Source organism: Aspergillus multicolor (assembly GCF_047715735.1).
Source record: "Aspergillus multicolor strain CBS 133.54 unplaced genomic scaffold BDW74scaffold_20, whole genome shotgun sequence".
Taxonomy (NCBI): domain Eukaryota; kingdom Fungi; phylum Ascomycota; class Eurotiomycetes; order Eurotiales; family Aspergillaceae; genus Aspergillus; species Aspergillus multicolor.
The window spans coordinates 90,020-115,104 of record NW_027395971.1 but is presented as its reverse complement, the minus strand read 5'-3'; the positions used below and the strand labels follow the sequence as shown (position 1 = coordinate 115,104).

Below are 25,085 nucleotides of genomic sequence, written 5' to 3'. Positions count from 1 at the left end.
CATATTGCTGGCTGAGCAAGTGCTAAGCCTTGGAGTCGATCCTCACTGGCTCTGTATCTTCATCAGATATTTGACCATGCTGCCCCTCCGCATCCAAGGCCTCTTTCCTACCAAATATTCTTCGAAACATCGTCCCCCAAAACCGTCTCGTTTCCACAATTGGCAGAACACCGCACAGCATGAACGCCACAAAGACCCATATAAACGAGATGACCACCCACGCCGTAAAGAAGCCCTTTGAAAAGACATAGTGGCTAAGGAACATGGGAATAGGGATGATGATGTCCATGATCAACGACAAAACGGCCGAAACAACAACAGCCAGAACAAAGGTCCGCTGCAAAGCCTTGGGATCATCTATGAGCGCCGCATCGGCCGCTTTTTCGCTTTTCTCGTTCGATGTGGCTTCAACGATTGGAGGCTTAGATTCCACGATCGACTGCGAGATTTGCGCGACAGGCGCGTTGATAGCCCGGGTCTTCTCCCAGTCAAAGTTATCGGGCTTGAGGATGGAGATTCCAACAGTCAGAACGAGACCCGTGAAGACACTCGCCATGTTACCAGCTAGCGTAGGGTAGTTGGCGCCGGTCGAGGCGACGGTGAGTTCGCCGTAGTACACTTTGGCTTCGACCAGCCAGGCAATTAACCCAGCTGCTAGGCCGCCAATGGCGCCTGAGATAGCACCGAGCTTTGTCTGGCCTTTCCACAGAATGGTGAAGGCGGCTGGGAAGACTGCGCCGCCGACTAAGAGGCCCATCACCAGGAAGAGCCAGCCGAGGTCAATGCCGATGCCGTTCCATAAGCAGGCAACGCATGCCATTACCACGCCGAAGACGCAGATCATGCAATGAGAAACGAAAATGAGTTGCTGGGGAGTGGCTGTAGGCTTGATATAGGTTTTGTAGATGTCGAAGGTGAGGATAGATGAAACTGCAATGAGCTGAGACGATGCAGAGGACGTGACAGCCATGAAGAGGGTTAAGAGCAGCGCAGTTGCACCACCCTTTCCGGCCAGAGCCGTGGCCCCGAATGGAGCCGCGAGACCGGCGGAAATCTGACTGCTTGTCATGGTTTCTGGGTAAGTTGGGAATTTGGGATTGGTTGTCAAGGCGACCGCAGCAAGACCAAGTGTCGTCGCAAACCCGAATGGAATCGCGAACCACGACAGGCCACCCATAATGTAGGCGCGGACGGCCGTGGTCGGTCGACTCGCAATCGCTCGCTGCCAGTAGCCTTGGTCGAGGAACACCGTGCTCAAGCCTGTGCAGAGCTCGATGACCCCGAATACGAGGCCAGAGTTCGACTTCAGCGTGACGTAGGATCCGTCGATGTTCCCCTCCACTGGGCGCTCGACCGCGGCCGTTTTGAGCAAATCGTACATGGCGGCTGGCGAACCAATCATCTCGTTCCTCGTATAGACGTCGAACATGAAGTAGAGGATGATGACCATGACAATGACCGTGTGAGTGTAGTCGCACAAGAAGGTAGCACGCAGACCACCAAGGACAACATAAATGCAGACACCGAGAGGAATGAGGAAGACCGCCGCATAGACGTTCATGCCGGTTAGGGCCGTGACGACTGCGCTGCCTCCCAGCAGCAGCTGGCTCGCGACTAGGGTATTGGTCATGAGAGCGAAGAATACGAAGACTGCGTGAGTGGCTTTGCCGTAGCGGTGATACACAATCTCGAGAAAGGTGTGACAGTAGGGTGCGTTTTGCTTGACCTTGCAGGCTAGGATGGAGAACATGAAGATTTGGACGGTGGAACCGGCCGCGTCTAAACACATCAATATCAACCGGACATGGCTAGGATTAAATGTACTCACACTGCGGCAGTTAGCATAAGGTACCTGGAGATTTAGGTGAAGCACATACCCAGAACGGACCAGAGATACCATACTCATAGGCCACCGTGCTACTCTGTAAGAGCGTTGCAGCCCAGGTCCAAGCGGAGACGACTCCGTTAGCGATCAGGCCAGGCTTAACACTGCGACTGGCTGTGTTGAATTCCTCGCTGGTTTTGGTCGAGTATTGCGTATATCGGTTCTGCTAAGGTTAGAGGCATTCCCTCAGCATGATCATCGAACCGCAACGTACTTGCAGATATGACACACATGCCATGAGCAGCGCAAAGAAAAGACCAATGCCAACGACAACACCATATCCGGCGCCCTCAGGCAGGACGGGTGCCACGGTGGTGCTCATGGTGGGTGTATGCTCTTACAGCTCCAAATTCACGGAATGGGCAGCGAAGACATTATATCGCGGTATCGCCAGTAGACATACGGTTGCCCCGCGGAAGAGTAATGCCTCACGGCGAACAAGGCCTGGTATCTCTCAATCCACCTTCCCAATGAGGTTTAAACAGACCGATGAAAGCCCCAACGGCAATGGAGATGTGCCCCAATTTTCGAAGAGAAGCACAGAACACCTGATAAGACTGATAATTCAATGGAACGCAGGGTGGACCAATTGACGATGTGTGTCCTATCGACTAGTTGGTGCTTGCCCAAGCTTATCTGCGATGGAGTTGGACCTGTCCCACTTGCATCAGCACGCGAAGGCCGATCTATCAGAGGATGATAAGCTCTGACATACTCCTCCCCTCCGTACTTGGGGTAGCCCTGACTCCACCTGCTGATAAGAGCTGATAGAAGAAGCCCTATCTCGCTCGACGTCACGTAGGGGCGAAAAAAGGGTAGACACTCGGCCGATTCACTACCGTCGAGTCTTGTAGAGGCCTCCCAGCCCAGACTGAGTCACGAACTCAGCCATAGAGAAAAAAGGACATGGGCGGGCAAGCGACATTGCTGGGACGATAATGGTGCGGCTGTATTCCGCATCGATCTGCTTCTCCAACTTCCCCTCCTTTGGTTATCGCGATCTCCACCGGCGATATAATGGGTGGCCTCGCAGCATCATGGTCCCGGTCCCTAGGTCATGGTTTTCCTCGAGATCAGGCAGGCAACAATGTTCAGACACGCGATTAGAGCGCGAGTTTCTCTTCCGTTGGGTTGCAAGCCCTCTGTCGCAGGTCGACGGTGGAACTCCAACGTGCCAGCAGCTCAGAAACTGACAATCAACGGCGACAGACTATGGTATGCTGATAATGACTGCCTCGAATCCTGTAATTGTGTCTAATGTCGTGCAGGAATGACATACACTTCACAGCCCAATACAGCGCCCCGTCGCCAGGAGGCGTGACGCGACTTTGCGCAGATGAGAACGATAAACTTGCTCGGGATTGGTTCCGCGATCAGGTACTGGCGCTGGGCGCAGAGTACAAGGTCAATGCGACAGGGAGTCAATTTGCGAAGTTTGGTGGGGAGGATGATACAGTCGCGCCAATTGCTATGGGGAGCCATCTCGATACAGTCGCCACGGGCGGAAAGTTCGATGGACCACTGGGGGTATTTTCCAATCCCGCAATTCTTGTCGTTGCAGAGCTGACGTTATCGACAGGTTCTTTCTGGCCTCGAAGTAATCCGCAGCTTCAAGGAACAGGGCATCAAGACGCGCGCACCCCTCGCACTCATAAACTGGACCAACGAGGAAGGTGCCCGGTTCTTTCCGCCGTTAGGGTCATCAACCGTGTACGCAGGTCAGACAGGCGTGGAACAAGCGCATGCATCTCTCTCTAATGATGGCTCGGGCATTACAATGGGAAGTGAACTGGCCAAGATTGGGTACGTCGGCGACGGACCGAACACCTTCGAGGAATTCCCCATCTCCGCACATTTCGAAGTCCACGTTGAGCAAGCCACGGACCTGGAGATGGCAGGCAAGCCGGTCGGCTGGGTGGAAGGTTGGCACGGAATAACCTACTATGAAGTGGTGTTTACTGGCGAGGATGGCCACGCAAATACATACCCTATGTACGGTCGACGGGATGCGTTAACTGGGACAGCCAAGCTTATCACGCAGCTGGAAACCCTGGCGTATTCCAGGAACGGGTATACCACCGTAACAAACATCCAAAGCGGGCCATGGGGCGCCTGCAACATCCAGTCAAAGACAAAGGTTGTCTTTTGTCTGATGCATAGAAAGACAGAAGGGCTTGAGGAAATGGGCAGCGATGTCGTTCGCTCAATCAAGGGCATTGCCGCTTTGCATGGGTTGGAGTATGACGTGACCCGACCGGTGCACCTCCTGCCCGGAGATTTTTGGCCAGAGGCAGTCGACTGCGTGCGTCGAGCTTGCGGCGACAAGGGCATTGGATCTCGGACGGGGACTGCACACGACTCGACCATGACTCGACTCAAATGTCCGACCGCAATGGTGTTTGTGCGAGGCAAGGATGGGATCAGTCATTGCGCGAAAGAATGGAGTGACAAGGAGGATTGCGAGGAAGGCGCCCTGGTGCTCGGCAAAGCACTGCTGAATTTTGATGCTTATTTAAAGGCGCAGGCAGGCGAGGTATAGGAATATAGTACTGTAGATAATGAGGAAGCTGGAGGCAAACAAGATCTTGAAATGGCCAATCAGAAATCAATGTGTTGCCCTGCAGGTGTTGTCGTAATCCTTTGCTGTGCGGGGTTAAGTTTGTTGATTTTGAACTCTGCTTCGATCTCGTCACCTTCTTGTCTCCTGCCTCTCATTCCAAGGTCTTCGAACCCCGTCTCGCCATGGAGAAATACGTCTTCGAAACACACCCAATTGCCAATCCAGACGCCGTCGTCCAAGGACCCAACTACCGCTTCACTCTTATCAACGAGCGCTTAATTCGATTCGAATGGGCAGAAGACGGCCAGTTCGAAGACAGAGCGTCAACATTCGCCATCAACCGAAACTTTCCTACCCCAAAGTTCCGAGTAGTTAACAACAAGGAGCTTGAAATCATAACAGACCATTTCCACCTATGCTACATCAAGCAGAAATTCAGTCCGGAGAGCCTAATCTTCCACTTTAGCGGCAAGAGCGTCAAGTATGGAACGCCGTGGCGATTCGGTACCCCGACTGAGTTCAACCTTGGAGGGACGGCGAGAACGTTGGACGGCGTCGAGGGGCGATGTGACATGGGCCAGGGCGTTCTCTCCAAAGCGGGCTATGCCGTAATAAATGACTCGAAGAGCATGCTGTTCGACGGCAAGGGGTTCGTGGCTCCACGGAAAACCGGAGAGCGATTCGACTGCTACCTCTTCTGCTACGGTCGCGATTATAAAACGGCCATCAAGGCATTGTATGCGGTATCCGGAAAGCAGCCGGAAATACCACGCTTTGTTTTGGGAAATTGGTGGAGTCGATACCATGCCTACCACCAGGATGAATACGTGCAGCTGATGGACAAGTTCCGCAAGCATGACATCCCACTGTCTGTCGCGGTGCTTGATATGGACTGGCACTACGTGTCGGATGATAGGGTGCCTCATGCGGGCTGGACTGGCTACACCTGGAACGAGAAGCTGTTTCCCGACCCAGGCCGCTTCAGGGATGAGACCCACGATCGAAAGCTCCGAATCACGCTGAATGATCATCCCCATGCTGGGATCCACGCGCATGAATCCGCATACGAGGAGATGGCACATTTTTTGAGCCACGATACAAGTGACAAAAACCCGATTTTGTTCGACCCCGCGAACCCGAAGTTCATGGAGGCGTATTTTAGCGTTTTGCACCGCAGACTGGAGAAGGAGGCATGTGACTTCTGGTGGGTAGACTGGCAGCAAGGGCCGTATTCGAAGATTCTTGGACTCGACCCATTATGGCTGCTCAACCACTTCCAGTATCTCGATAGCAAGGAGAACGGCCGCTATCCTCTGATTTTCTCGCGGTATGGCGGGCCAGGGAGTCATCGATACCCCATCGGGTTCTCCGGAGACACGGTAGTAACCTGGGCCTCGCTCGCCTTCCAGCCGGAGTTCACGGCGACTGCGTCCAATATCGGATACGGCTGGTGGAGTCACGATATCGGTGGCCATATCCGGGGAATCCGTGACGATGAGCTTCTCGTCCGGTGGACTCAGCTGGGTGTGTTCTCGCCAGTGATGCGGTTGCACTCGAGCTCCTCGCGCTGGATGTCTAAAGAGCCGTGGCTGTACGGGGACGAATGCAACGAGGCCATGGCCGAATTCCTGAGATTCAGGCATCGCTTAGTGCCGTACCTGTACACGCAGAGTGTCCTTGGGTCCCGCAACGACGAGCCACTGGTGCAGCCGATGTACTGGTCGTATCCCAACGACAACAATGCGTATAAAGTTCCGAATCAATATTACCTCGGTGCCGACCTGCTAGTTGCTCCCATTGTCCAGCCGCGAGAGTGGCGGACGAACCTGGCCTCCGTGAAAGCGTGGCTCCCGCCGCAAGGGCGTTTCATGGACCTCTTTACCGGAACGATCTACGATAGCAGTCGAGGGGTTACCTTCTACAGGTCCATAAAGCAGTACCCGGTTTTGGCACCGGAGGGCTCGATCATCACTTTGGATCCCAGAATCTCTCCTCAAAACGGTTGTTCAAACCCGTCTGGACCTGAGGTATTGATTTTGGTTGGGAAGGACAGTCAAGCGAGCGTGATCGAGGACTCTGCAGACGACAGTTTCGATGATGTCGATCAGTCAGATTCGCAGACTCCAAACGTACGGAGAGAATGGTCGATCAAGTTCCAACAAGAGACAGGAGAGTTAACCGCGCGGATACCGGCTGGGAACCTCATTCTCCGCTTCCCAGGTCTGCACTCAGTGCCGCAGGGGTTCAAGGTTCGGATCGACGACTGCCACCAGGGGGATGGTGGTGTAGACGTCCAACTGGATCGGTACTGCAACATGCCGTGTATATCAGTGTACTTTTCCGGATTCGATCCGCGCCTGCCAATTACATTTACCATCATGCTGGGCCCAAACCCGCAGCTTGCAGTTCTTGACCACAGTACTCGTCTGGAAGAGCTGATCAGAGGATATCAAATTGAGTTTAGTATGAAGGACAAATTGTGGAACGCCATTGAAGAAGGAAATGGAAACCCGCTGAGCGCAATATCATCACTATTAGCATTAGGATACGACGAAGCCATTGTTGGTCCACTTGTTGAGTTGATCGCCGCCGATGGTAGGTCTTTGAGACAGTCGAACAGTGTCGGTCCGCGAAGTTCGTCTTAGTTTGGCTGCAGGGAACACTCTACTGCAGCAATTCTATTTGAGATGGAATGAGAAACGAACCGACGGCCAGCGCCTCGTCTAATGAGTGAGAAAAATCGCAGTAGAAATCGACAATGAGAACGTAACCTTCGTACACTTGTGTATGGCTTGCATTCTGGTCGGACAAGCCACCTTGAGTAGTAGGGATTAGGTCAAGCAGTGCTCACGCAACTTCAAAGCAGTCCGCTCCCCAACCGTAGCTTCGCTTCAGGCGGTCAGCAAAGTAGAGCAGCTTATAGCCCTCAATACGCGACTGATGGGGGCGGTGGATTGTGAAAGGCCTTGACGAAGAAAGGCAGCTTGGAGGTAAGAACGTGACGTATTGATAACCGGTGCGAGAAAGGCACATTCTGTCCGACACAGTTCAAGATAATCTTCAACGAATGATTTCTGATCTTGAGCACGGGCAAAAATCTCGTCCATAGATAGCTTTGTCGGCTTAGAATCTGCAGCAGCTGGCAAAGGCCGACTTGTATCTTTGCGTTTTTCTTTTTTGGCACAGCGGTTGTTCTCGTGGAAGAAACCAGATCCAGAAATGTCCTCAACGAGGATATTCATTGCCTGTAATATGGTTGTTAGCCCCAACAAGATAAACTCGCCAGCTGATCAGGAACGAGAAGCCCACTATCGACTGCAACCTGCAGAGTGGCTATGACCTCTCGATATGTGTTGCCGTCTTTAGCGACCATAGACCAGCCATATCTTTCCTCGTCGATGAACCGCGTGAGCTCATAACGACATGGCTCCGAATACTTGAGGCCTCGCTCCATGCTGCGAAAAATGACGTCTGCATCGACAGGCTGTCCATTTGGACCTTGAGCGTACTGTTTAGTGAGAGGGGACAAGGCGCCATGGCGGAGCTGGACTATCAATGTGGAAGGTTCTGGAGATGGCGCTGTTAGTTCTTAGAGATTCCATTCGGGAATCAGCAGCCAAACAATACCTAGAGAGCGATCGTTGCGGGTCGTCAGCATCGCTCCTTCTGCAACGCCAGCCTTCAGTGCCTTTGCTCGTTGGGAGGGGCTCCAGGAGCGCCATATTTCCCCACCCGCTCTCCGTGAAGCTCATACTTGCGCAGTAAGTCCTGCCTGAGTTGTTTCAGGACTTCAACATGTGATGGGTCGGACATATTGCATGATATCCGTAGGGCCGCTTTCCATTGGAGTGTGTTGCAAGATGGTTGGTGGGGCCGTCCTGAGAGAGCTGGAGATGTGATGACATTTCCTGAAAAGGAAAGGGCGGGCAGGCGGGCGGACTAAGTCTATTTCGTCGCCTGCTCGGCTAGCACGTGATAGCGTCCTGTTCCATTAGCCATCGCGGCTTCTTTTCAACAGCTATCCTCTTCCTCTTAGAGCACCTAAGTATGAATTTGCAACCAGGTTTCTGGATATACAAATGCTAGTCCAATGCAAAACGTACTCTCCGACTGAAATGACTGGGATACACAACTTATGTCCTTGGATATTGACCTATTTAACACCCCCAGCTGTTCGCACCTCGCACAGTCAAGGATATCTAGAAACATTACTCAAACAAATGTCTTGCGGAGACTCGCCTCGTTCCTCACCACGGGCTCACATGAGACCTCCATCGGGACCAGCAAGGTGGATGGTGCTCCAAAGTCATCACCCGTCGACTTGCCCCGTTTCCTCATGGCCGGACAAACAACCAACCGCACCAACTGCTTCTCCTTTGCCTTGGATTCTGCCTCTACCGTCCCTAGTCGCATGAGCTCCGAGTTGAACACAATCTCCTTTGCCGAGCCTGGAAACACCCATTCAACACGCGCAGCTTGCCGGCTGATCTCTGTGTCAAACTTGACAGCTTCCTCGATAATCCGGGCAATCTCCAAAGCGTATCCTTGATCCTTCGCAACGACAAAATGATCGATTACTTCACGGGCTCTCCTGGTTAGCGACTCTATTGTAGCCTGGACCTGTTCTGCAAATGCCGTTGATTTCTTCACTGAGGTTCCAGCCTCTAGGACCATCGCGGTTGTGCCGGCGACCCACGCTTGGAACTTGCGCTCTTCTTCGGGGACGATAGGCTCGTCGGAATCCAGATATTGTCCCTCTATGCGAAATTAGTGACGCCTCTATTTAAAACCATGGGGTTGAACATACCAGGTCTCAGGAATAGGCACATGTTCCGCAGAGTTATTCCCAACTCGCCCGCCCAGCGAAAGTGGTCAAAAACTTCCCCAACGAGGAACCGCCACAGAAATGCCTGAACGGCACTGGGCCTTCGTTCCGAGATCATGAACGCCTCACAATCCGACGGTTCAGGGGTCGTTGTTTGCATGTATTTGTCCCATACTTTCGGCTTGTCGAAGCTTGGTCGCGGTCCCTTCAGTTCGCCATCGAAATATTGGAGAGCAAAGTTCCTGATGTTATACCGCAGACGCGTGGTGAGCTCAATGAGGTAATTGTCTGTCACTTGGTAGAAACCCTGACTCTGGGACCGGGACTTATCCAACTCTCTCGCGGCTTGCTTCCAACGCTTTCGCAAGACATCCAACTCGTTGGTCTTTTGTCGTACTTCTTGCTGGGCACGCTCTTTCTGCGCGCTTTCTGCCTGAAGAGAACGCTCCAATGCGCGAACAGAGTCGGGCGACGGCGCGTTTGCAAGGTCAGCCTCCAGCTGTTCTATCCTGTGTTTCATTTCCTCCGCTAGGTTTTGGAAGACCGCTATATCGTCGTTCTGTTTAGAATCTGGGTCTCCTTCGTCGACCGGCTGCGACCTCTTTCCATCGTCATCGACTGAATCTTGCACTGCATTCGGCATTTGCAGGGTTTTGTGCGGTGGAGGTGGAGGCGGGCAGGAGTGCCTCATCTCTGGCTTCCCCCAAAATGTGGTCATGAATTTTTCATGAATTGTTGTCGCGGTGACCGCTGCCGTATGTACATGAGAATGAATCCGGGCGGGAATATCTAGTCGCTTATCTTGGAGACATCGTTCGCATTCGGCGTCTGGCATTTCCGTATCCTGGTTATCGAATCTCGCGCCATGGTCGTCAGCGCTGCGGGATGGTGGTGTTTGTGTCATGTCGCGGAAGAGCAAGTTTGTTACCACTGGACTTCAAATTTCTCGTCGCAGACCAAAATAGATAAGGATGTAGGATTGACAGAGATCGAACCCGCCAGATGTTTCCCATGTCTTTCAGCCTCGCCTCAGCTGATTGCGGCGAGGCTAGGCCATTATCACCGAATTGCCCCTAGTCGGCGTTCAACGAGGGGATATTCACCTCGTGGCAAACACTCAGCCGTACAGAAAGCCGAGAGCCAATCGTCTACAACTCTCGTGGGGTGCGCTGCCGGTGGTGTAAATTAAGCCCGCGGGCAGGCAGCCTTCGGGGGTGCAGCTTAGCCCCGGCCTCGTGATGGCAAGCTCCACGATTGGTAGTGCTGGTCGGCGAAAATGTCACGAAGCGAGTTGCTGCATTTTGTGGCCTGTCGGACCCTGGTCAAAAGCGCTTCAGCCTCGTCGTACGAGCGTCAGCGTGCGAAAAGCAACCAACCAACGGCCGTCGCATTGGCTAGCCAAGCCGCGCGAAAGGCTGTACTCCTCAAACCGTCGAGCGCTCTAGGCGAGGCTACCATTGGCAGGCCATTTATGGATGCATGTGCTGGCTGCATGAGGAGAGTCAAGCCTGGCAAAAATTCCCGGCTGCAAGGTGGAATCGCTGCGCGAGGCTGAAAGCCCGGGGTCGGCGGCACGACTCCATATAACCTGGCTGAGCGGCCAACTCCTCCCTAAATCACCTTCGCAACATTCAACCTATCCTTATCTTGCTTCCCATCTAGATTGGCTGTTGCACTGTCAAGATGACTTTTACACCAACTGACGGGATCTTGGCCTATCGCCCCAAGATCGCGACGCCCACCGAAGATGACGAGGACGATGTCATGGTCATTGGTATCGACTTCGGTACAACGTGAGTTCTCAACCTCTGCGTACTCTCCGATGCTAATTCGACAAGGTACTCTGGTGTCGCATGGGCCACGGTCGCGGATTTTGCCAGTGATCAGATAAATCTCATCACCAGTTGGCCAGGCACAGGCCGAGAAGAGGGCAAAGCGCCAACTGAGCTCTTCTACGAGGATGATCAGATATTCTGGGGCTACGAAATACCCGATGACGCAGACCCAGTTCGGTGGTTCAAGCTTCTCCTTGTCAAAGACGAGGATCTCAGCGAGGAGACTCGCTCTTCCGAGTTTCTTCTGCGCGGGCGCAAGATGCTCAAGGAGACCGGTAAGACTGCTGTTGGCCTGATCGCCGATTACCTTCGACTCTTGTGGGATCATATTCTCGATTCCGTGCAGAGGTCCCGTGGCGAATATGTCATCGACGCGTTGCGATTCCACGTTGTCATTACAGTGCCCGCCATCTGGAAGGGCTATGCACGGCAGGGGATGGAGGAGGCTGCTCGACAAGCCGGAATCTTGGACAGTCGGCCTGCCGGCGAGACTCAGCTTAGCTTCGTCCCTGAGCCGGAGGCTGCAGCGTTGTCAACACTGTGTGAACCTGGTCGACGGACCCAGCCGGGTGATGTTTATGTTATTTGCGACGCGGGTGGTGGTACAGTCGTAAGTTGTCTCGCTTTAGTACTGGGTCGTCGCTCACAATGATAGGACTTGATCAGCTACGAGATTGCCTCCGTCAATCCCATCGCAATGCATGAAGCTGTTGAAGGAACAGGTATGTGTTTTCCCAATTCTGTGCGCCATTCTAATCGATATAGGTGGTCTCTGCGGTGGTATTTTCATCGATGAAGCTTTCGAGCACGCATGCAAGTCGCGCCTCGGACGCCGCTGGGATCATCTCAGCAAGGCAGGCATCAAGGAGATTATCAAGGGGGAATGGGAACATGCCATTAAACCGCAGTTCAAACCGCAGAGCTCGAAGAAAGAGTATATCGTCAGCATCCCGGCTGAGGCGTTCGGCAAGAACAGCCTCGATGACATGACCCGCGAGCCGTTCATCAAGAAGGGTCGCATCCATTTCTCAAGGTATGCACCATGTCTCATATGCGTGTTCTCACTAAACCTATTTAGTTCTCACATCCAAGAAGCATTCACCGAGTCATTTGCTGGAATCGACAAACTTGTCGATGGCCAGATCAACAAAGCAAGAAGCCAGGGCCTTGATGTCAAGGTACGTCCACTTTCATTCTGTTTACATCTCTAACCACAACAGGGAATCATCCTCGTCGGCGGCCTAGGAGCGAGTCCATACCTCTATGAACACCTGAAGAACCGACACTCCAGTTCCGGAGTCACGATCCTCCAGTCTGGCGGGATGCGCCCAAGGACTGCGATCTGCCAAGGAGCAGTGTACAAGGGCTTCCTCGACGGTAACAGCGACAGCAGCGGTACTCAGCAAAACGGCTACGGAGTGGCAGCGCCAATTAGCGTGACTTCTTCGATTTCTAGAACCAGCATCGGCATCGTCTACCATGCGCCCTTCGACCCAGCCAAGCATCTCGACGAGGATAAAGCCTGGTACCCAGATGAAGGCGAATGGCGAGCGAACAATCAGCTCAATTGGTATCTGCGACGGGTGCGTCTCCTATTCCTCTCCCTACTTCACACTACTCACACAGCTCCCAGGGCGACAACGTCTCAACAACCGACCCCGTCCGCTACAACTTCTACCGTCTCTACCGCAAAGACCCCGGTCCCCAATTCAGCGTCGAACTCTACGAGTGCGAAGACCACGACGCTCCCACGCGCTTGGAAAAGAGTGTCGTCCGCCACTGTAAGATCGATTGTACGCTTGACGTCCCGTTCGATAGTCTAGAGGACTTCCGGTCCGCGGAGACGGGGTCCTGGATGAAGAAGCTCTCGTTTGATCTGGAGATGGTGCCGAGTGGGGCGAGCGTGCAGTTCGTGGTTTATGTTGAGGGAAGGCGGATGGGGAGTCAGAATGCTAATATTAAATTTTAGGGTGGTAGGTTATCAGGGTTTGGTGTCTGTTTCTCTGGGTTTGTTGGTGTTGATGTATCGCATAGTCTTGTCGCCCGGGAATGTATTTATTCCATCACACTAAGGAATTCCTAACCACACCCAATTCTAGTTTAATTCTACCATCCTCAGCCGCCCACCAAGCCAAGGATGCACTGGGATGAAGTCTTCCCATCTCAACATCTCTTTGGCTGGTAAGGTACTTGCGGAACTCCGCCAGCCAGGCACCCGAGATTCGCACCTCCCTACATATTCACCTATTTCTACTCATTCTCATACCCACCCCTTCGGACTTTACTTACTCAGTGTCTGCTACCAAATACAACAATGGCCATAATCCCTATCGACATAATCTCCGACGTCATCTGTCCTTGGGTAAGTCCTCTGTTCCCTCTTACCCCCGAAATAGCACACTAATAGGTGAATACGGATGACTAGTGCTTCATCGGCTACCGCACCCTCCAAAAAGCGATCTCGCTGTATAGGAAAACATACCCCGGCGCCTCGAAGGATGAATTTCGTATCGAGTGGAAGCCGTACTTCATCGACCAGGTTCCGCCGGAGGATAGCTTACTGGTCAATGGTGCGTGCTCTCCTCCCTTCCTTCCGACGTGTAAGATGGGCAAGATGAAGCTGACACTAATAGATCGCATGTCTCGTCGCATGAAACCGTCCCAAGTACTCGCTGCGCAGACGCGGTTGAAGCGAGTCGGGAAAAGCGTGGGTATTGAGTTTCGTTTTGGAGGGTCTATAGGTTCCTCGAGGCTTGCGCATCGGGCACTATATTTTGCGTTCCAGAATGAAGGGAGTGAGATACAGTGTGCTCTTGCGGAGGTGCTGTTTAAGTACCAGTTTGAGATGGAGAGGGATGTTAGCTTGCTTGATGTTCTTGTTGAGGCGGCCGTTGAGGCGGAGTTAGATGAGAGCGTTGTTAGGGAATACCTTGAAGGGGAGGGTGGGAAGGAGGAGGTTGAAGAGGAGCAGAGAAGGGCTAGGGATATGGGGATTAAGGGGGTGCCGTGCTTTGTTGTTGGTGATGGTGCTGCAAAGGAGATGATCGATGGGGCGGGGGATATGGAAGAGTTCTTTGGGGCTTTCGTTAAGGCGAGAGGCTCTGCTTGAGGATTCAAAGTGATTTTACCTTATCTGACATGCGTTTTGCCTACGGAGGGTGTCTCATTAGACTGTCTCCTACAATCTGCTAGCACTCAGCACCGGCCTCGGCCTTAGCGGGGGCGGCCCGGTCCGATCATCTCGGGGTTCGGGGGGAGGGACTTTCCTCTACACAATTTCCTGCCCAACATGCGATCTTCACCTACGTCATCGCTCTTCCTCTCTTTCCTCCAGAGCATACGTACGCAGCGGAGTATCTCCATCTCCGCAGTGGACTGGTTACAGTTACCTCAAGCAATGAGAAGATGACATGCAGCTGCACCAGCAACCAGCCAATGACCGACAGCCACCCTGCAGCGCGCCGCACGGACATGTGTTCTGCTGCGAATCGAGCCAGTCCTGCATGGCCTTTTTTGCAGCCAAGCGCGCTTGACGAGGGGGTGGTGCTTATCAAGGGCCCCGCCATTGGGCTCGAGGAGGTTCCGGCAAAAAGTGCTTCACTTGCTTCTTTTTTTGCTTTTGATCTCGAAGATCGAAGACTGGCTTCGTCAGATCTGACCTCATCTCATTCCACGGATACGAGAAAAGGAAAGGGATACGCAAAACAAAAGCAATCATGGACGACAGCTCTATCTTGTCTTATGATTCGCTCTCTGAGCGTCAGAGTCGCAGTCGCAGTCGATCATTAAGCGAGTCGTCCGTCAGCTCGAGTCTCGTCCATCGTGCGAAACTCCCTCTTATGGACAGACCGATTGAGTTTCTCGAATACTACCCCAAGCGACGCTTTCATCCTGTACATCTGATGGATACCTTCCAAGATTCCCGGTATAGGGTCATTCGCAAGTTAGGATTTGGATCTTTCTCGACGGTGTGGTTGGCGAGAGATACACAGTACGTCATAAGCTCGGTCAACTGTGCGCAAAGCTAAACTAAGCTTCAGGCTCAATCGCTATGTCGCACTGAAGATATGCCAGGCCGAGAATAAGAGCGAGGCTGACGGTAAAGGGAGTTCAACGACCGAGGAGACACGGATCTATGAGCGATTGGCAAAGTCAACACAGGTTTCTCATCCAGGGTCGAAACACTACCTTCCATTGCTGGATGATTTCTGGTTCAATGGCCCGAATGGAAGACATCAAACGTTAGTCTACGAGCCAATGGCCGCCAGCGTCACAGAGGTAAAGGACGCTCTGTTCCCCGACGGTCCGTTTCCACTCTGGACGGCAAAGTCCATTCTGTGGCAAACGCTACTAGGGCTCGATTACATGATCGAGAATGATATCGTCCATGGAGATGTGCAGCCGAGGAACCTGCTGTTTACATTGGACGACCTGAGCGATGCCCCAGAGGTAGAGCTGGCTCAGGACGAGGATATTCCGGTTACGCTCTGCTTGAAGACTGAGTTGGAGGGAGGCGTCAAGGGGCCTCGATATCTTGTTCCGGCGGACTCGTTGATGCGGTATTTGGATATTTCGAAGCCGTTCAACATCAAAATTTCAGACTTGGGAGGGTGTATGCATCACTGATCTGCAGATGGGGAGTGTTAGCTAACCATTCGATAGCATTTCTGACTTCGCACCCACCATCAACACCATCGCCTCCCCTGCACCTCCGCGGCCCCGAGACATTGTTCCAAGGCTGCATCTCACAAAACCAGGACATGTGGAGTTTCGGGTGCCTGATATTCGAGTTCATCACCGGCATTACCCTTTTTGATCTCAGCGATCATCCTGTATCAGAGATAACAGACGATATGCATTTTATCGACATGTACAACATCCTCGGGTTTCCAGAAGACGAAGAACTGAGGGATCGACACTGGCCCAATTGGCGGAAGTTCTTCACGGCGACTGGAGAGCCGATCAATCACTATGAGCGGCGACGAGAGCGGGACTTTGACGTGAATGGAAAGCCGACTTCGCATACGCTGGAAGGATTGCTTGAAGAGGGCATCGGAGGGCGGCTGTCAGGGGAGGCACTAGAAGCAACAAAGAACTTGCTCAGAGGTCTATTGCAGTTTGACACCCAGAAGCGATTCACAACGAAAGATGTCCTGCGACATAGGTGGTTCGAGGAGCAGCGGGGCGATGTCTGTATCTAGCTGTCTACACTCGAAAACGAAGTCGGAACACGCAAGTCACAAGGGCATATCGGAGCTAAATAAATATACCCTGGACTCGGTCATAAGGCACTTCGTAATACCGATGATCGCACCGAGGAAGGTGCTGGTGAGGGTCGGTCGCGGCTGTCTAATATTAGGCCCGACCGACCCAGCTTGGGTTAACGCCCGCAAATCTCTATCCTCACCATGCTATCATCATACGCCATTCTTATCTCTCTTTGGATATTCGAAGTTCTCTGCAGTACATTCGACTACATCATCGTTGGCAGTGGGACCTCAGGCCTTGCCCTCGCTGTCCGTCTCGCCCAGTCGCACTCGGTCGCAGTGGTTGAGGCCGGCACCTACTACGAGATCAGCTATCCTCTTGCAAAGACGCCAGGCGCCGACGTCCTGCCCGTCGGCTCAGATCCAGGTGCAGGTTGCGACGCCGACTGGGGGTTTGTCACGACTCCACAGCGAGGCGCCAATGGCCGGCGCATACATTTTGCACAGGGGAAATGCCTCGGTGGGTCGTCAGTAGCCCTAAACCGACACTATTCGGGTCATTCTGCTAACGACGCAGGTCCGCGCTGAACTTCATGGTTTACCAGCGGTAGGCTTATCCTACTTTACCACGAACTCTAATAACACAATGCAGACCGAGCAGAGACGCACTGGATATGTGGGCAGAGGCCGTCAACGACTCCAGCTACGCCTTTGACAATGTCTTTCCGTACTACCAGCGCAGTGCCGCCTTCACCCCACCAAACCTCGCCCAAAGACTGGCGAATGCGACGACGTTGTACAATCTGAATGCATTTGACCCTTCGGGTGGCCCGTTGCAGGTGTCATTCACCGACTTTGTCCAGCCATTCTCAACCTGGGTCGCACGCGGCCTGGAGGGCATTGGTCTGCGGCGGTCGTCGGAGTACAACAACGGCCAGCTGGAGGGATACCACTACTGCATGTCGACGATCCGTCCGGATGACCAGTCTCGCAGCAGCTCCCAGTCTGCTTTCCTTTCCAGTCTGCCTCATTCGAATCTCCGACTCTACAAGAACTCCTTAGCGAAGCAGATACTGTTCGACGAGAACAAGAATGCAGTCGGCGTGGAAATTGACAAGGTGGGCATAACCAAGACTTTGCACGCTAGAAACGAGATCGTCGTCTGCGCTGGAGTCTTTCAGTCGCCGCAGCTGTTGATGGTATCCGGCATCGGCCCCAAAAGGCATCTGAAGCATCATGGCATCCCCGTTATATCAGATCTTCCTGGCGTTGGGCAAGGCATGCAGGATCATCCTTTCTTCGGTCCTAGCTATCGCGTCAACGTTGCGACATTGACCAGTCTAGCAAATGATCCCAAGGCCCAAGTCCAAGAGTACTATCACTGGCTCAAACGGCACGAAGGAATCTTGTCCAGCCCGGTCGCGGACTTTTTGGCATGGGAGAAGATCCCAGACGATTTGAGAGAAGACTTCTCCGAAGGGACGAGGCACAATCTGTCACTGTTCGGGGATGGCTGGCCAGAGATCGAGGTACTGCCCTATAACCATCAGAAAGAGATGTACTAACGTCTGTAGTACATGGCAGGATCAGGATTCCTCGGAAACATCTCCGACTTCTACAATAACCAACCGGATGACGGATACGAGTACGCTTCTATTCTCGGGGTACTCATAGCCTCAACGTCTCAAGGTACGGTCACTTTGGCATCCAGCGACACCTGGGATCTGCCGATTATCGATCCGAACTGGCTGGAGACTGAGTCGGACCAGCAATTGGCTGTGGCGGCATTCAAACGAATGAGACAAGCCTTTGCCAGTAACGGGATGCGGCCAGTGGTCATCGGCGAGGAATACTACCCAGGCCCAGAGGTTGAGACAGACGAGGACATCTTGGACTGGATACGGGACAATGTGATGACTCTTTGGCATCCATCGCGAACCTGCAGGATGGGGACACCGGACAACCCCATGGCCGTCGTCGACAGTCGGGCTCGCGTCTACGGGGTAAATCGCTTGCGAGTGGTGGATGCCAGTTCGTTTCCGTTTCTTGTGCCCGGGCATCCCCAGTCTACATGCTGTAAGTCAAACGTTGTTCAAGTTATGGCCTTCACTAACCGCTTAGACATGCTGGCCGAGAAGATCGCGGACGATATACTCAACTCGCCGCAGCAGGAACGTACAAGGATAGATCTACGACGGTAGGGAAAGATAAGAGCGGTCCTTGTCTGTATTGCAAATCTGTTAACTCGCAGAATGCCTCGATGATGATGGGTATCTGTACAAACTTCAAACAAAACGCTATTATTTTTACCAAACCTGTGCCACTGTATCTCAAAATGTAGATGTAAGTGCGTAAATCAGACAGATGTCACAAAGTCACAATTCAATAGGTCGGCAAGCGGTATATCGGATGAAGAGGGCCTCGGCAAGATGGTCCCTCATATTGAATGTCACCAGAGGCGAGTACTGGATGTTCAGGTTGGCCCCGTCATGGTGGGCCTGCATGATCCGACCATGGCCGGAGCCAAAGTACGAGATGAGGAGGACCTACCATCGTTAGCGTGCCTTCGAACCTCTATGTAATCAATGAAGATGAACATACCGAAATGGGCCCCGTCCGATCCTGGGACATACCCTCACTCCTCTCCAGATCATAAAAATACAGCAACACCCCAACCGCAGCCTTAAACTCCGCCGTACAGAGCTCCTCATCCGTCCCCCCAGCCCCAATAATCACCGTCACGACCGTGTCCGGATGAGGACTCGCCCTCACCCAATCAACGTCAGGTGCACGCGTCACATACACATCGCCCACAGCCCAGGGGTATATAACCCCCCACCGCGCCTGCCCGATCCCCAGATCCCCGATCGAAACTCGCGGCGGGAGGGCTTGACGAGTATCAAGAACACCCTCTACCTCCCCGGCCGCGGTACACACCCGCCAACATTGCGCCCGCGCATTTTCAAACAGAATCTGGCCGGGATTCTGGGAAAAGGGCAGGTGGAGCGTCGTGTGTGGAAGGTGCAGCGGTGCTGTGCGGATCTCACGGCCTGGGGCTGGGGCGGGCGTCTCGATGTTTGAGATCCAGGGCTCGATGTCGCTGCTTTCGTCTTCTGGGACGTTGTCGGTTATAAGGACGGTATTGAGGTGTTGATGAACGTGGGGGGGATACCGGCTTCGATGTTGTTTAGGCACGAGCCTCGTCGGAAGGTTAGGGCTTCGGCGTCCTCGTCCTCGGATTCAGAGTCGGAGTCGGATCCTGGCTCGGAGCCGCTCAGTTCGTCCTCGACGACGGCCAGAGTCGGATCCGGGATACCCCCTATCAAGTCGGACCCCTCGCTGCCGCTACCGAGAGAAGAACAGCTCGCGTCCGAGAGGGCACGAGGCCGCGGCGTTACTGGGACCAGGACCGGGACATGGTCCAGCTGCAGATCCGGCACATCGGAATCGGGCCTAATCGTTCCACTGGAGTCGGAGTCCGAGCGGTTGAGGGACGCAAAGCTCGCGTCGGACACTGGTCGGAGACGAGGCGTCTCTGGGATGAATGGCGCCTCGTCTTCGTCTTCGTCTTCGACCGTCTCGGGGCATGACTTGTCTGCGGGCTGGGAGTTTGCACGTGGTCGGATACTCAGATCGGCCAGGTATCCAACGGCGTCGTCCTCGTCTTCATCTCCATCTCCATCTTCATTAGAACCACAGTCGAGACGCGCAAGATGCGCAAGGCCATGACGCCCCGCGGCCTCGTCGACGCGCAGCGGAGCAAAGAACGCGGGCTCGAAGGCGATGTCGACTCCGAAGCTCCCGGCCTCTTTATCGACGCAGATGAAGGGGGCTTTGCTTATTTTGATGCCGGGCGCTGAGGAGGCGTCTTCGAGGGTGACGGGGGATGCTTCGACTCGTGCGAGGTGCTGGTTTAGGTGGAGGAGGAGGAAGTGCGGGAGGGTGTAATTTGGTTGGGACATGGTCGAGGTGGAAAAGGGGGTGGATTCGCGGGTCTGAGATGATGGAGAGTGATGGATAGAGCAGTTGACGCTGGAATGAAAGATAGTGAGAGATGAAGAGCAGAAAGAAGATGGAATGAATCATTGGGATGCATTACTACCTAGCTATCTTAGAGTTCCGGATAGACTGCCCGGGTGGTTCATGGTAAAAGCGCATGGGAAACATTACCGTGTCGCAAGTATGCTCCGGTCCAGTCCTTCTAGACATCATACAGAGAGACCAGATGGCGTCACGAGCGACCACGTTGAGAGCTCGCAGCATCGTACGATCCTTGTACTCGTAACCTTCGCCGACGACGAAATGTATATGGGCTGAAGATGCTGGATGTAGCATGACTGACTCAAGCAACACCAATCTTAATGCCTTCATACCGCTCGTCGGATGGTCTGTGTCGAGCTTTCTCCCAGGCCTTCTCCCGCCACCACCAAGTGCCGATGAGCGCGGCACCTGGACCGATGAGGACAATCACAAGGGCTATTAGGAAGGCAGATACCCCGAGGTTCAGATGGAGGATATTGACCCTGCGCAGATCCCAAGCGGTAAACTGTAAGAACGCCGCGATGAGAAGGGTGAAGACGCCAAAGTTGACGACTTCCGGGGATCGTAGCAGGAGCGGGCCGTAGCCGTGTTGCACGAGAGGAGCGACATGTGCCAGGATGAAGCCGACATGACTGAAAGCTGCAATAAGAAAGGTCAAGCAGAAGAAACGATTGAGGTATGTCATATCCCAATCGCCGAACTGGTAGAATGGCTCCCACCGTCGGCCATGGCGGTACGTGAGTAATGTGTCTATGAGATAAACGCCCACCGGGATGATAAGATGGACCAGAGTCAGTGTGTTGAACGAGGCCAGCGTCGGAATCTCTGCCAATAAGTCTGAAACCAGCATTGGGGCAGGTGCTGCGATGGTGACTACGATCGGGAGAGCCTGCGCGGCTGCAGGCAGAACCGCGCGCGGCCAAGGATGATAAAAGCCCCGGAATATGCTGCCCGTGACCCAGAAGGTCAAATAAAAAGGAAGTGCCAAATCCCAACCGCAGATTTGAGCGAACAGAATCCATGGAATCGGGCTGAGGATGGGCGTAAGACTGAATGCCGAGCGGTAGGACTCAATGGCCCAGAACGCATTTACGGCGATATATGAGGCGTGCGTATAAGACTGCCATGCCGAGAAGAGGACGGGTTGGTCCAGCGAGAACGACAATCCGTCGGACGGTAGTATAAACTGAAGCGATGCAATCAGGAAGAAAAGAGAGATCCATGCATACGATGCCGTAGATGGCCGGTCCATTGTACGAACCTTCGTCTCATCGGCAAATGGCACAAGCTTTTTCGAGCGCATCGGTAATGGAAGGTACTTGAGCGGCTCACACTGAATCATGGATTCGCCTAGCGATGCGATGACATTCTCACCTGGAATTAATGGGTACAGATACAGCATGATTAGCTTCTTCAGACAGGTCTTGAACATTTCCAACTCCGCGAGGACAGACGCGCTGTAGGTCAAGTATTTTGTCCTTGGCAATCGCTCTTTCTGTAATTTTTCAAAGATGTTTTGCAGTTGGGAGAAGGTCGGGTTCGGGTTTATTTCGAGGACGTCCTTTAGGCGATTTGCAAGCGACGCGGCGTCTTCAATGGCGGCATTGCCTCCGTGTCCACTAACAGGATGCATCTGAACGGTCAGCATATTTGTAGATCAGCTTATGGTAAGTCTTACCCTATGAATCGAATCGCCAAGTAGCAAAATCCGCTTGTAGTAATAGCGTTCCAACACGAACTCCTCCACCGGCACTATACCTGTGCACGTCGAAGCCCGGTACATGTCGCTGAAGGTCAGGTCCGTTCGGACTTGATCACTGCCAAACACTGCAACGTACTGTTCCTTATCTTCGACGGTATACCGAAGCTGATCCCAGGGCACATTCTTTTGGTTCTTGAAAAAGACAAACCAGAAGGTGAGCTCGTTCGGCGCGCCGATGATCAAATAGTGACGATCCTGGCGAGCATGCTTCCAGGTCTCTGTCAGCTTCACTTGGGTCAACCCATGCGCTATCCCAAATATACAGCTGACGGTGCTTTGTATAGCTTCTCCGTGTTAGCCCCAGCTCACCACAAGATATGGGCACCTACCCTTTCGGTCACGAGAAACATCAATGCTATCGGCTTCCGCGAGGCGCCACATCTCAGACCGAGCCCCGCTATGCACCCCGTCAGCACCAACTACAATGCTCCCTGTGAACACTCGGCCGTCTTTTGCCTCGACTTTTACGCCTCCGTCGACATGTTCGATTTTCGAGAGCTTGGTTGAAAGGTGGATCTTCGATTTATCCTTGATGCTTTTCCACAGGGCGCGAAGGACTCGTCGGCGCTCGACGAAAAAAATTCTATAGCCGAGCCTAGAAACGTCAATATGTGAGATGAGTCTGCGACAACTGGTCATACATGGTGTCTAGATACGTCCCCAGATGTGCATGCGTCACGAGCACCTCTCCGTCCGGGCGGGTGGTTACCATGTCATTAACACCACAACCCCACGGAAGTAGCTCCTCGAAACAGCCAAGTTGGTCGAGGATTCGAGATCCGTGAGCGAGAAGGCCGATACTTGCGCCCATTTCAGGCGCGACGTCCGCGTGTTTCTCAATAAGCGTGTAGTCGATCCCGTAGCGTTCGAACATCGCGGCGAGCGAGAGCCCGGTGATGCTGCCGCCGACGATGAGAACTTTGAACGGCATGGTGTTTGAGTCGTTGAAGACGAGCGGCAGAGTGCTGGCCGTGAAAAATTGCAGCGCTATCTAAAGCATCGCCAGTAGGAGGGTTTTAAGGGAATGTCAGAATTGAAATGACGCAAGGTGGGCGATCCTGCTTGTTGGTGTGTTGCTTGGCCGAACTGGCTTAATTGGAGCGCAGTATAGATCCGTTTTTGGTGAGTGACAACACAAGAGAAAAAAAGTGGCTGGGCAGACAAGCTTAATACTGCAGCTAAGGCTCTCTTGCAGCCATCACAGACAGGGCGTCACTGAAATATATGTTGGTACAAAGCAACACATCCGGCTGAGCGCGGAAACCAGTCGTTCTGCCACGCAGGGGCCTGCAGTCCGTAGCAGGCGAAGCCATTGTCACTTCTCGTAATGATGCTACTAGAAGGAAGATAGAATGCAACGATCTGAGACAGACAAAGACTAAGATGACAGGCCGGGGAGTTGGGAAGGACCCGGAGGCGCGGAACAACCTTGACCCTTTCCCTATCGGGCTTAGACCGCAAATCCCACGCGGGCGGAGTCTTGATCCTTTGTTCCTGGCAAAGTCCACAGTGCCACACCCTGGTTCAAGGTTGCAGCCTCGAGGACAAGAACAGGATGACCAAACTCAAAGTCGCCGTGTCGCAGGCACACTCGCGGCAAACACTCGCGAACACTTTGATTGCCCTGAAACGTACTGCGTTGACGGCCGCCAGCCGGGGTGTCAACATCCTCCTCTTCCCCGAGGCCTACCTCGGAGGTTATCCCCGCACCGCCACCTTCGGCACTCGCTTTGGCTTCCGTGAAGCCCACGGCCGCGAACAGTTTCTGCATTACTTCAATGGCGCTGTCGATCTGGGAGACACTCCAGCTGGCGCCGGAGACGACTGGGTGGACAAAAAGTTACCCGTCGCCAAAGGCAAGCAGTACCGTGGAGACGGGACTCGAGAGACCTTGGAAAAAATCGCCAACGAAACCGGCATCTTGATGATTATCGGGGTCATTGAGCGGGCAGGGGGCAGTTTGTATTGTTCTGCATTGTACGTCGATCCCACCCGTGGCGTTCTGGGCAAGAGGCGAAAAGTTATGCCAGTAGGTCTACCACGTCTTTGTGCTTACATTAAGCTCACACAAAATAGACTGGCTCCGAACGCCTTGTCTGGGCTCAAGGGTCTCCCTCGACGCTGAAGGCAGTTACAACGGAGATAAAGGGCGTCCAGCTGACTTTGGCGGCCGCCATCTGCTGGGAAAACTACATGCCGTTGCTTCGCCAGAGTCTTTACTCACAGAACATCAATCTCTACCTCGCTCCGACGGTCGACAGCCGCGAGACTTGGCTGCCCCTAATGCGGACGATCGCTTTGGAAGGCCGGGCCGTTGTATTGTCTGCCAGTCAATGCGGTCGCTACAAAGAGCTCCCTGGGTGGGTTACTCAAGCACCAGAGGGCGACAAAGTAAACTCAGGTACGTGTTACGGTTTTGTTCATGGATGATTATTTATAGTTTATAGATCCAGATGCATGGGCTAGCGGTGGCGGCTCGTGTATTATCGGGCCTCTGGGAGAGGTCCTCGCTGGTCCGATTTGGAACGTGAACGACAATAGTGATCCGGATACTGCTCTGCAAATTGTCGAGGTCGACTTTGAAGACTGTCTTCGCGGTAGACTGGACCTTGATTTGGCGGGCAGCTATTCGCGGAACGAGTTCTCGCTCAAGGTCGAGGGCTTGGATCTTAACCCGCCTCCTATATGATTTCTTTCATAGACTAGTTGTATATACAATCCACCAGATACCAACTCTCCGATTATCGCATCTCGTTGTGTTGCTTTACGGCCAGGCAAGAAGAGGAGCCCTAACCAGTCTTTCCTAGGATACGAAATCATGAGGTAAACGACAAGTGAGTCACTCCTTCGTCGTGGCTACAAGGTCTAATTTAAGTTCTGATCCGCTTGGGGGCGTTCGCTTTGTCGTCCATCTCTTGACTGATCTTCCAATGAGGCGACTACTCCATTTCTTCAGGAAAGCTCAGCTCG

At 53.4% G+C, this 25,085-nt stretch overlaps 11 protein-coding genes across 11 annotated transcripts; 6 read left to right on the top strand and 5 right to left on the bottom strand.

The window, feature by feature from the left end:
• Positions 1-22: 22 nt before the first annotated feature.
• On the bottom strand, positions 23-2,207 carry BDW74DRAFT_180012 (sodium:solute symporter family protein; the record flags this gene model as incomplete). Its single annotated transcript, XM_073729618.1, has 3 exons — positions 23-1,829; positions 1,903-2,048; positions 2,100-2,207. The coding sequence occupies 3 exons, from the start codon at positions 2,205-2,207 to the stop codon at positions 23-25; spliced, it is 2,061 nt and encodes a 686-aa protein (XP_073581868.1).
• A 765-nt stretch (positions 2,208-2,972) lies between these two features.
• BDW74DRAFT_186465 (uncharacterized protein) lies at positions 2,973-7,213 on the top strand (the record flags this gene model as incomplete). Its single annotated transcript, XM_073731271.1, has 6 exons — positions 2,973-3,100; positions 3,154-3,412; positions 3,465-4,361; positions 4,433-4,436; positions 4,671-5,824; positions 5,855-7,213. 6 exons carry the CDS (start codon positions 2,973-2,975, stop codon positions 7,088-7,090), a joined length of 3,678 nt encoding a protein of 1,225 aa, XP_073581867.1. The 3' UTR covers positions 7,091-7,213.
• BDW74DRAFT_52753 (uncharacterized protein) lies at positions 7,214-7,822 on the bottom strand. The gene has a single exon (XM_073733060.1). It carries the CDS (start codon positions 7,685-7,687, stop codon positions 7,337-7,339), a length of 351 nt encoding a protein of 116 aa, XP_073581866.1. The 5' UTR covers positions 7,688-7,822; the 3' UTR covers positions 7,214-7,336.
• Positions 7,823-8,370: 548 nt separating this feature from the next.
• On the bottom strand, positions 8,371-10,500 carry BDW74DRAFT_156713 (uncharacterized protein). The gene is made up of 2 exons (XM_073725032.1): positions 9,253-10,500; positions 8,371-9,202 (listed from the first exon to the last, which is right to left on the bottom strand). Exons 1-2 carry the CDS (start codon positions 10,172-10,174, stop codon positions 8,658-8,660), a joined length of 1,467 nt encoding a protein of 488 aa, XP_073581865.1. The 5' UTR covers positions 10,175-10,500; the 3' UTR covers positions 8,371-8,657.
• A 285-nt stretch (positions 10,501-10,785) lies between these two features.
• BDW74DRAFT_52612 (Hsp70 family protein) lies at positions 10,786-13,247 on the top strand. Its single transcript, XM_073733057.1, has 7 exons — positions 10,786-11,063; positions 11,109-11,715; positions 11,761-11,827; positions 11,871-12,138; positions 12,184-12,283; positions 12,326-12,688; positions 12,739-13,247. The coding sequence occupies exons 1-7, from the start codon at positions 10,954-10,956 to the stop codon at positions 13,072-13,074; spliced, it is 1,851 nt and encodes a 616-aa protein (XP_073581864.1). The 5' UTR covers positions 10,786-10,953; the 3' UTR covers positions 13,075-13,247.
• On the top strand, positions 13,175-14,518 carry BDW74DRAFT_52620 (DsbA family oxidoreductase). Its single transcript, XM_073733058.1, has 3 exons — positions 13,175-13,467; positions 13,531-13,675; positions 13,739-14,518. Exons 1-3 carry the CDS (start codon positions 13,420-13,422, stop codon positions 14,212-14,214), a joined length of 669 nt encoding a protein of 222 aa, XP_073581863.1. The 5' UTR covers positions 13,175-13,419; the 3' UTR covers positions 14,215-14,518.
• Positions 14,519-16,606, top strand: BDW74DRAFT_52602 (uncharacterized protein). The gene is made up of 3 exons (XM_073733056.1): positions 14,519-15,096; positions 15,146-15,717; positions 15,768-16,606. The coding sequence occupies exons 1-3, from the start codon at positions 14,822-14,824 to the stop codon at positions 16,304-16,306; spliced, it is 1,386 nt and encodes a 461-aa protein (XP_073581862.1). The 5' UTR covers positions 14,519-14,821; the 3' UTR covers positions 16,307-16,606.
• On the top strand, positions 16,514-18,513 carry BDW74DRAFT_180005 (GMC family oxidoreductase; the record flags this gene model as incomplete). The annotated part of the gene is made up of 5 exons (XM_073729617.1): positions 16,514-16,839; positions 16,890-16,919; positions 16,965-17,841; positions 17,887-18,388; positions 18,434-18,513. The coding sequence occupies 5 exons, from the start codon at positions 16,514-16,516 to the stop codon at positions 18,511-18,513; spliced, it is 1,815 nt and encodes a 604-aa protein (XP_073581861.1).
• A 174-nt stretch (positions 18,514-18,687) lies between these two features.
• BDW74DRAFT_180004 (uncharacterized protein) lies at positions 18,688-20,274 on the bottom strand (the record flags this gene model as incomplete). Its single annotated transcript, XM_073729616.1, has 3 exons — positions 18,688-18,858; positions 18,914-19,425; positions 19,485-20,274. 3 exons carry the CDS (start codon positions 20,272-20,274, stop codon positions 18,688-18,690), a joined length of 1,473 nt encoding a protein of 490 aa, XP_073581860.1.
• Positions 20,275-20,293: 19 nt separating this feature from the next.
• On the bottom strand, positions 20,294-23,467 carry BDW74DRAFT_52597 (FAD-dependent oxidoreductase). Its single transcript, XM_073733055.1, has 4 exons — positions 22,757-23,467; positions 22,445-22,710; positions 22,032-22,399; positions 20,294-21,986 (listed from the first exon to the last, which is right to left on the bottom strand). The coding sequence occupies exons 1-4, from the start codon at positions 23,044-23,046 to the stop codon at positions 20,655-20,657; spliced, it is 2,256 nt and encodes a 751-aa protein (XP_073581859.1). The 5' UTR covers positions 23,047-23,467; the 3' UTR covers positions 20,294-20,654.
• Positions 23,468-23,644: 177 nt separating this feature from the next.
• BDW74DRAFT_52544 (nitrilase) lies at positions 23,645-24,925 on the top strand. The gene is made up of 3 exons (XM_073733054.1): positions 23,645-24,144; positions 24,192-24,516; positions 24,563-24,925. Exons 1-3 carry the CDS (start codon positions 23,671-23,673, stop codon positions 24,802-24,804), a joined length of 1,041 nt encoding a protein of 346 aa, XP_073581858.1. The 5' UTR covers positions 23,645-23,670; the 3' UTR covers positions 24,805-24,925.
• The last annotated feature ends 160 nt before the right edge of the window (positions 24,926-25,085 follow it).